The 9,784-nt window shown below is 37.4% G+C and overlaps 1 protein-coding gene across 1 annotated transcript in view; it reads right to left on the bottom strand.

The window, feature by feature from the left end:
• The window catches only part of SLC5A12 (solute carrier family 5 member 12), a gene marked incomplete at both ends in the record, with an annotated part of 44,584 nt that extends 43,681 nt beyond the window's left edge, over nt 1–903 (bottom strand). The window contains one exon of the mRNA XM_082844691.1: nt 565–903. Coding sequence (XP_082700817.1) covers nt 565–903 — 339 coding nt within the window. The remainder of the gene's footprint in view (nt 1–564) is intronic.
• Between the last annotated feature and the right edge of the window lie 8,881 nt (nt 904–9,784).

A 9,784-nucleotide genomic window follows, 5' to 3' on the forward strand; every position in this document is an offset into this window, starting at 1 on the left:
TATTTGCAATTGGTTTAATGTAGTAACTGAACTGTTTTACTAAAACTGTACAATCCACTGTACAACCTTGACTAAGTCATTTATCTGTATCTCCATTTTCTTAGCTGAAAAGTGACAATACACAATGTTCTTTGTGCTTTGCAGAATAGTGATGTTAATAATAATACAAGTAATAACATCAGCTTTCCTTCATTGAGAATCTCCTACAAGTTAGACAGTATATTAGATGTTTACCTACATGTTCTCATTTAATCATTGAAGTAGTCTGGCGGGCTTGACCTTGTTATTTCTGTTCTACAGATGGAAAGTGTAGGTGTCTGTAGATGTCTTTGGATACAAGTGTATCTGTATCCAAAGCTTAAGCTTTCCCCAATAACACTGCAATATTTTTTCCCATGATGTATAATTGCCCTGAAAATAAGTGAGTGTTTTTCAACTATCATGTGTTATCATCAAGACATTGTGTATCACTAGAGAAAAAAGCAAGAATAACAAAACATGTTCAAGTGGAGAGGAAACAGCAACTACCTCCCAAAGTGAAGATGAAGGAAGTAGTTGTCTTACCTCATATGTGCTGGTGATGCCAGATCTGTAGAACACAGGGAGAAAGAGCTCTGATGTGAAGAGGATCACAAATGCATATGCAATGAAGAAGATGATGAAGGATGCCCCAAAGCGGTAGACCTCAGCCGGGGTCCCCAGGACAGTGACAGCGGACATGAAGCTGGCTGTCAGAGACAATGCCACGGGGCCAAAGGTCATTTGCCGTCCCCCAACCAGAAACTCCCTTGAAGTTGCCTTTTTTCTCTCCCTAATGGCAAAGAACACCCCAATTCCAGAGGAAATGACAAAGAGGGCTGCAAAGACGACATAATCCCAAACTTCAAAGTTCTTCACCTCCATGCTGGGAAGTATGGCACCAGAGAGTCGCTCTCAACCTGGTCTCAGGGAGAAGTTCTTTCCAAAAGCAAAGCTCAGTAGAGTAGACGCTTTTCCAGGAGAGGAGATTGTGGTTGTGTGAAGAGAATGATGACCAGAGGCACTGTGTATCACTTCGGAAACCAAGTTGTACTCAGGGAAGATCTCAAAAGTTGACGACAAAGAGGGATCTGGTAGTGGTACCAACAGATGAGAACTTGAAATCTGACCCTGGCCTGGAGCTGTCTTTTCCTCTGCTAAAGCATATGCCACAGAGAAGGAATTCAGATGTGTTCCAAAATTAATAACCACTGGGGGTGGAATGAACTTGCCAGATAACATGCTCTTTAATCTCCTAGATTTTTTTAAACTTAAGGTTAAACATTACTGGGAACCATAGAAGTGATACAAGTTCACCACCTCAGCATTTTTAATGAGTGAAACAGAATCTGTTAAATGCCAACACAACTATCACCTGTATCTTCCATCCGAGTAAGGGAGGGTGAAGGTGTGTCCCTGCAACTCCATGAGACAGTGGGTGTGGGGGAAAAGGAGTAAAGAACGAGGGATCAGGAGACCTTTGCTCAAGTTGGTGCAAACCTAAGTGAGCTGTGATATTGCTGATGAAATATTTAACCCCTCAGAGCTTCATCTGGAACATGGAATAATAACACTTCAGAGGGTTATGATGAGTCTTTAAGTGTCTCTGACTTTCTGACCCTCTTTTTTCTGATCAATAATTAGCTATTATGTGTGCTTATAATGAAGCACCCTGGAACATAATAGAGTTGACTCTCTTTTGACTCTAGGCTTCAGAAAATAAATTTACCAATAATTAATAAATCTTTTGTAGTCCTCAGTTTTATCTTTTCTGTCTCTCCTTCATTTAGACCCATTCACAACTCTTGTACAAAGAGGTTAAGTTTTAGTTAAGACCAGGACAAATGAGAGAAAGAAGGTAAGAATCCAGTTATAGATTCTTTTTCTTATGTGCCTTAAAATTATTTTTATTTTTCCTCTTTTTTATTTTTTTAATGTTACATTGGAGTATAGTCGATTAACAATGTTTTTGTGTTAGTTTCAGGTGTACAGCAAAGTGATTCAGTTATACATATACATATACATGTAGATATTCTTTTTCAAATTCCTTTCCCATTAAGGTTATTACAGAATACTGAGCAGAATTCCCTGTGCTACACAGTAGGTCCTTGTTGGTTATCTATGTAAAATATAGCAGTGTGTACATGTCAATCCCACAGTCCCTATCTATCCCTCCCCCCAGCCTTCCCCACTGGTAACCATAAGTTCATTCTCTAAGTCTATGAGTCTGTTTCTGTTTTGTACAGCAAAGGAAACCATAAACAAGACCAAAAGACAACCCTCAGAATGGGAGAAAATATTTGCAAATAATGCAACTGACAAGGGATTAGTCTCCAAAATTTACAAACAGCTCATGAGCTCAATATCAAAAAAACAAACAACCCAATCAAAAAAATGGACAGAAGACCTAAATAGACATTTCTCCAAAGAAGACATACAGATGGCCCAGAGGCACATAGATGCTCAACATCACTAATTATTAGAGAAATGCAAATCAAAACTACAATGAGATATCACCTCACAACAGTTAGAATGGGCATCATCAAAAAAATCTACAAATGATAAATGCTAGAGAGGGTGTGGAGACAAGGGAACCCTCCGACACTGTTTTTGGGAATGTAAGTTGGTACAGCCACTATGGAGAGCAGTATGGAAGTTCCTTAAGAAACTAAAAATAGAACTACCATATGATCTAGCAATCCCACTCCTGGGCATATATCTGCAGAAAAACATGGTTTGAAAGGATACACACACCCCAATGTTCATTGCAGCGCTGTTTACAATAGCCAAGACATGGAGGCAACATAAATGTCCATTGACAGGTGAATGGATAAAGAAGATGCAGTACATATATGCGATGGAATATTACTTAGCCATTAAAAAGAATGAAATCATGCCATTTGCAGCTATATGGATGGACCTGGAGATTATCATACTAAGTGAAGTAAGTCAGACAGAGAAAGACAAATATATATGATATCACTTACATGTGGAATTTAAAAAAATGATACAAATGAACTTATTTACAAAACAGTTATGGATTCTTGATTCTGCTCCTATTAGACTCTGCTTATTGTTCTAAAGTACCCCCAGCAAACCTCTGGAGGACAATTTCTCTACATCATTCATGCTTCTCCTGCCTTCTCAAAGGTCTTCCCCAACACCATCCCTACAAAACCAGTATGTTCCACAAGATCTAGTTCATGTATACCTTGCTCTGTGGAGCCTTCCCTGACTCACGCCTCCTGCTGCTCTCTCCCCCAACTCCTGTAGGAAACAGGCTCCCTTGGTACTCACTTTTTACTCCGAGAATATCCTCACCTATTTTAAAGAATCTCTATGTGTATGTCTGTATGAGCAAGTCAGCAGTTGTAGATGACCAACTCATTGAAGGCAGAGGCACAAGGCCTGGTCCAGAGTGCCCAGTACGTAGTTATTATGTACCTATACATAGTTAGCTATTGTAGAAAGTAAGGAACTCATCCAAAAAACAAAAGAAGAAAACAAAAATTATCCATAATGTCCAAGGCCAGAAATATTTCCTATCAAACAGAGGAAACTTTAATTTTGTTTTTGACATCTGAGTAACTGAATGAATCTTTGATTATTTGTTTAGTCTGGGTACTGTCTGCACTCCCTACTTTGATCCATGGATTTGAATTTGACCACACAAAGCTTTGATGGCTGAAATATGCTTTTAGTTGCAAAGAAATGTGCAAAAACTCTGCCAGGAGTTGTCTTGTCCTGTTGTTTAAATTCCTCCTCCAAGTTTACACAGTTGATATAATCAGAGTTAATGGGAAAAATAGGTCTTTAATATTTTGTCTTAACCTTGGCTTTTACTAATTTGTACCGTGGGGTATTCTAATTATCTAACAGATTTTTATTTGTTAACAGTCTCAGCAGAAAATCAGAGCTCCAGCTTTCAGAAGCTTAACTATTTTATGCTTTAATATTAACATCAATTAAGTGTTAATGTTCAATCCACAGGGTATGTGGACAACTTGTACAAGTCTGGTGAATATTAATTCAAAACACTATTATTACATCAATGAAGTCCAGAGGTTAAATACTGGAAGCTTGTAGGTGAACTGTTGATGAGTACTGCTGATTCAATTAACCTTCATCAAGAAACAGTATTATCTACATGGCTTCCACTGGTCTTGGACTTCAAAACAGTGGGGAAGCAGAGTGGCTAATGGTTCGGGATGTGAACCTCATGCCTCTCACAGTAAAGTATTCCTTGCTTCCAACATTTTGCTGATTATAAGGCACAGCATTACTATATTAATTTAATTCTCAGTTATTTTCTATTTCTTTACACTTTCTCCCTTTGGTAGTATCCAGTGTCTTCATACTCTCTGTCTATCCCATTGAAACTCACTCTATACAAGGTTCATGCTGATTACAAAGCATAACACCCATTTATTCATAACTTTTCAGGGAAAACAAAAAGCCAACACATTCAATGGCTACGTAAGTTAGAAAGTACATCCCTATGTCAGAAATACTAACATGGGAGAACAAAGGAAAATGTGCTTCTTTGGAGAAATCTCAGTATCTCCTGCACCCTCTTGCAGGGGCCTCCAAGGCAACCACTTCTACTTTATTCCTTTAGTGTAAAGCTGGGACCCTTGTTAGAATGTAGACACCATCACCTGCCACACTCACACACACACACACACACACACACACACTACCTTAACAAGGCCCACCTACTCAATTACCCTCTTGCCTAATAGGTTAGGTTTGTAGTTGTGATCATTAGTAGGCTCTGTAGTGTAAAATAGTTCTGCACCTGGCATAGAGTATTTATAATGGAAAAGAGGAAAACAGTTGGACATTGAATGCTACCCAGGTAAGTGTGGGGGGAAGGGTAAAGAATTGGAAGGATAGGGCAACCAGGGAAAAGAACCACAGTTGCAATATTCCTAATAGCAGGCTATGCACACCATGTTTACATTGGCCTAGGACAGAAAGGAGGAAAATAGGATAGGACTTGTCCATTTTGAGATTGCATTATCACTATATTACCTTTTCATGGCTGTTATTTTGTTTTGTTTTGAATTTGGACAGGAAAGTGGCATGATCAGAACTGTGCCTCAGATAGATTAACTCATTCTAATAATTTTACATGATGAATGAATTTTTTAATCCAGTGGACATTATTAAGGGTGACTCAAAGAACTTCCCACATGGTAAGTAAGCTGCTTAAATCAGGTTATGAAAGCAGTCCTCCCCATAAAGTTCTTCTCTCAATGATCATGCCTATCAAAGCAACCCCTAGGAGACAAACTAGTGTGCCAAGCTACAGTTGAACAGAAATTATTGCACTTTTTTTTCAAACGCAAAGGGACTGCACCCATTTTTCTCTTCCAAGGGAAGTTGAATAATTCCTATCCTGAGGAAGATAATTCTATATAATTCTTACAGAGACTGATGAAGAAGGGACCACATCCAAGAATTTTATCATGAAAAAGAAAAACTATGAATCCAGAGTTTCTATTCCTCCTTTGAAGACATGGGCTGGAGCTCTGTTGTAGAAGTCTCTTGATTAGCTGGTATTTTTATGAATATAGAAAGATTAGGTTTGAGGAGAAAGTGAAGAAGCAAAAACTCTGCCTACAAATTAATTAATTTTTTTTCTTCTTTTATCCTTGGGAATGATGTTAGAGACATGGCATAGGAGTAAAGACAAGGAAATGGTACACAAATGTGAATGGAGGCAGGGACATTTCTCAAAACTAGTGAGACTGTCTCAGTATAAGGAAGAACCAAAGGGATTTTAACAATGGAAATAATTAATATTAAACGTTAAATTTATTCTAGCTTTGTTGAGATATAATAACATATAACATGTGTAAGTTTAAGGTGTACAACATGATGATTTGATGCACTTATATACTGCAAAATTGTTACAACAGTAGGATTCCATAACATCTCCATCACTCCACATAATTACCCCTTTTTGGTGAAGGGAAGGGTGAGAACATTTAAGATCTACTCTCTTAGCAACTGCCCAATATATAATACAATATTATTAACTATAGTCACCATACTGTCCATTAGACCCCCAAATAAATGTTAAGTTTTAGCCATGTTGTGCTGGAGTGTAGTTCCTGTCTTTTCTCCTAACCTTTAGGGAAAACCTCCTATATCACTGGTATTGTATTGATGTTTTATCATTTAATTAAAGGGAAAAAAAATCTGTGTTCATCTTTGATCTCAAAATGGGGCAGGATGACAGAATATTAGTGAAGGAAGAGAGACACGAAGGGGATTGAGAACCCGGAAGAAACAAAAATTGGAGAAAGAGCTCCTGAGAGCTTTATGATCTTTGAGGTTAAGTAGGGAAGACCACTTGGTATTCTGTCAGAGTCAGGATATGGAGATTTCTTTCTTGTCTTTCTTTTCCTCCCACCCTTCTCCCTTCCCCTCCCTCCCTTCCTCCCTCCCTTCCTCCCTCCCTACCTCTTCCTTCCTTCCTTCCTTCTTTCCTTCCTTCCTTCCTTCCTTCCTTCCTTCCTTCCTTCCTTCCTTCCTTCCTTCCTTCCTTCCTTCCTTTCCTTCTTTCTTTTTTCTTCCAAATATTAAAGAGAGGAGTGATCTGAAAAGGCTGGAACATTTAGGGCACCCAAGTGTTGACGTTTGAATTTCATTCACATATTCTCACTAGAAAAATGTTTGTTTCCCAAGCCCTGGTGAGATATAGTGGAAAACATCCTTTATCTGCAAAAAGGACCAAATTTCTTTCTCCACCCTCTCACTAAACAATCGTGATTTTTGGACACATTACTGGTTCTGAGCTACCACATTTGAAAATGGTATATCATGTTAATAATTAGATAATTAGATAAATTTAAGTACCTAAATTACCTTTTCAAGACTGCTCAAATGTCACCTTCCTTGACCAAACAACTTATTTAAATTGCAAACAACCACATTCTAAATCTCTACTCTCTTCATTCTCCATAAAATGTATCTCCTACTAATATATCATATAATATTTTAAATGTTAACATCTCCCTACTAGAGTATAAGCTCCATAAAGGGCTCTATTTTGTTCTCTGAGGTACTCTTAGTACCTAGACGTTTCTGTCCATAGTAGACATTCAACAAATTAAATTATATGAGTTCTAGGGGTTTCTTTCAACTTTATAATCTATGTTTAAATCTTGTTTTACTGAGAAAAAAGGAAAACTAAAAGAAAATTTTCCAAGATTTTTTTTTAAAAAGCTGAAATATTTATCTACCTCCAAACATGTTTTCCCATCTAAATAAAAACTGAAATTTATATTTCATTCTATTAGATTCTCGAATTCATTATAGCTAAATCTGACAGTAGTTAAAACTTTATTCATTCATTCTACATACACTTAACAAATTTGAAAAATGGTGATTTGCAAGTTTAAGAGGCAAATTTCAGAGGCCAGCAGAGAACATCATTTGATATTAAAACAGACTAATGGCACAACACGCCTACAATAAACAAGCAGAACACTTAAAGTGAATGTGTAGTTGGGAGGGTAATTGAGCGTGAGGCTCAAGGTTCTTTGTTAACATCCTTAGATACCAAGCAACCCCTCCATTTTAGAATGGCAAAGGGGAAAACCACCAGCATGATCTACTATGAACTTGATTTTGTTAAATAAGCATAAAAGGAAGGAATTTCTTGTTTGTTTCAGGCTTCTGACCATTAAAATAGAACTTTTGAATAAGTTTCAAAAGGGAACAGAACCTACTATGTGTCTGACACTTTCATATATCATATCGTTTTGGTCCCTATACAGCTATAAAAATCTGTTAAAATGAGTGTTAATAGTCCCATCTTGCAAATGGAAGAAAATGCACATAGAAATGCTTTGTCCAAATCAAGATCAAGTTCACACAGTCACTAAGCGGTGGTTTTAGCCTCAAATTCTAGGTGACTAAAATCTATGCTCTTTGTACTGAGTGTGTCTAACAAAGACAATTTCTACTTACTCACTTTTCCAGGTTTGATGGGGAGACTTTTTTTTTTTTTTTTTGCGGTACGCGGGCCTCCCACTGCTGTGGCTTCTCCCGTTGCGGAGCACAGGCTTCGGACGCGCAGGCTCAGCAGCCATGGCTCACGGGCCCAGCCGCTCCGTGGCATGTGGGATCTTCCCGGACCGGGGCACGAACCCGCATCCCCAACGTCGGCAGGCGTACTCCCAACCACTGCGCCACCAGGGAAGCCCGGGGAGACTTTTAAAAAGTAATAGAGAAAAATCTGGGGTTATCTATACTGTCAACCTGAACATGGATAATCAACACATCTCCAGCAAAACAGAGAAGTGATAATCAAGGCTCCTTGCATTGATCCTGTGATATTGTCACATCCTCAAGTATCTTATAAATAAACAAATAACATTTCAATTAAATTCAAGCAAAATTTAATGTTGAGTGATTTTTGTTATTCAGATTCTTTGGAAATATATTCAAACATACAGTATAGTTAGCAAGCTCAGAGGCAATTTTATCAGTTATCATGGAAACTCTTTAGTCCCTCATTTCCTATCAATTCCAAGGGTCCTCATGCTATCCCTGCTATCACTAGGCACCATCATGAATGAATGACTTTTGTATATTTCTTAAACTGAAATTAACTGGTTATGTTTCATCACTAAGAATATACAAATAAATATGTCCCAGCCTCAAAGGCAACGTCAAAAGAAAATTTCGCAAAATGTGTAGTACAATGGTAATTACAACGTATAGTTTTCCAATAGGGACTTGTTTGAAGCCATGATTTGGGTGATTATGTTCTCAAGTGTTTAGTGACAAATAAAAGACACTGTTTTCCTCTTTAATAAGAAATCAAGATGGTAATAACGGAGGTCCATCCACACTGGTCACAGGTCATTCCCTCTTCTTCAAGTATTGAGTTTTTCAGTGATATTTGTGTGTGCCTTTTGGAATTCCATTTCTAGGAAATAATTCTTAGAAATTTTATTCTAACTCTATATCTTCTAATTTATTCTAAGACTTGCTTTCCTTACTCGCTAAGTTCCCAGGTCCTGGATGGTATTTTATTTTGGTTCATGATACATGGAAAATTCGTCATAAAAAGAACTCCCGTTAGAATTCAGTTTTTCAGTTTTCTAAAATTTAAATTTTTAGAAATTGTTTAAATTAATTATAAAATATTCTTCTTACATTAAAAGCAGAAAGAACTGAATGCAAATCTCATCTCAGTAATCTACCAACCTTATGACCTTGGGAAAGTTGTTTTATGTCTTCAGGATGAAACTCAGGATAATGCCAAAGCAGGGGAATAAGCTGGTGCAATTTGCCAGCATGGCTTTCTGCAGGAGGTCAGTGGGCATACCTGTACAAGTTCCATGTAAAGATTTTTAGCTGGTCCTCCCTTGCTGGGTACCTTGAATTTATTTTATTTATATCTCTTTTTTTTCTTGAAGCTTACTCTCGGTGGCCCTGCTTATGGTTTGGGGGTGAATTTAACAGTCAAGTGACTTAAGTGATACACTTAAGTGTATCAAGTGAAAGTGTATAAGTGATAGCTCTTATTCTTAATAATGAAGACTGGAGAATTTGAGTCACAGCTAGGCTCAAATTTTTCTTCAGGTATTTATTAATTTTATCACCTTAACAAGTTATTTCATTTCTTTGAAACTCAACTCCTCATCTTTAACATAGAAATAAGACCTTTTTCATTGTATTGTTTTCTGTATTAAAGATGTATGTCAACTATCTTATGCAGAGTTGGGCATATTATAGGAACTTC

The sequence above is a fragment of the Leucopleurus acutus genome (assembly GCF_964270905.1).
Source record: "Leucopleurus acutus genome assembly, chromosome: 8".
NCBI lineage: Eukaryota > Metazoa > Chordata > Mammalia > Artiodactyla > Delphinidae > Leucopleurus > Leucopleurus acutus.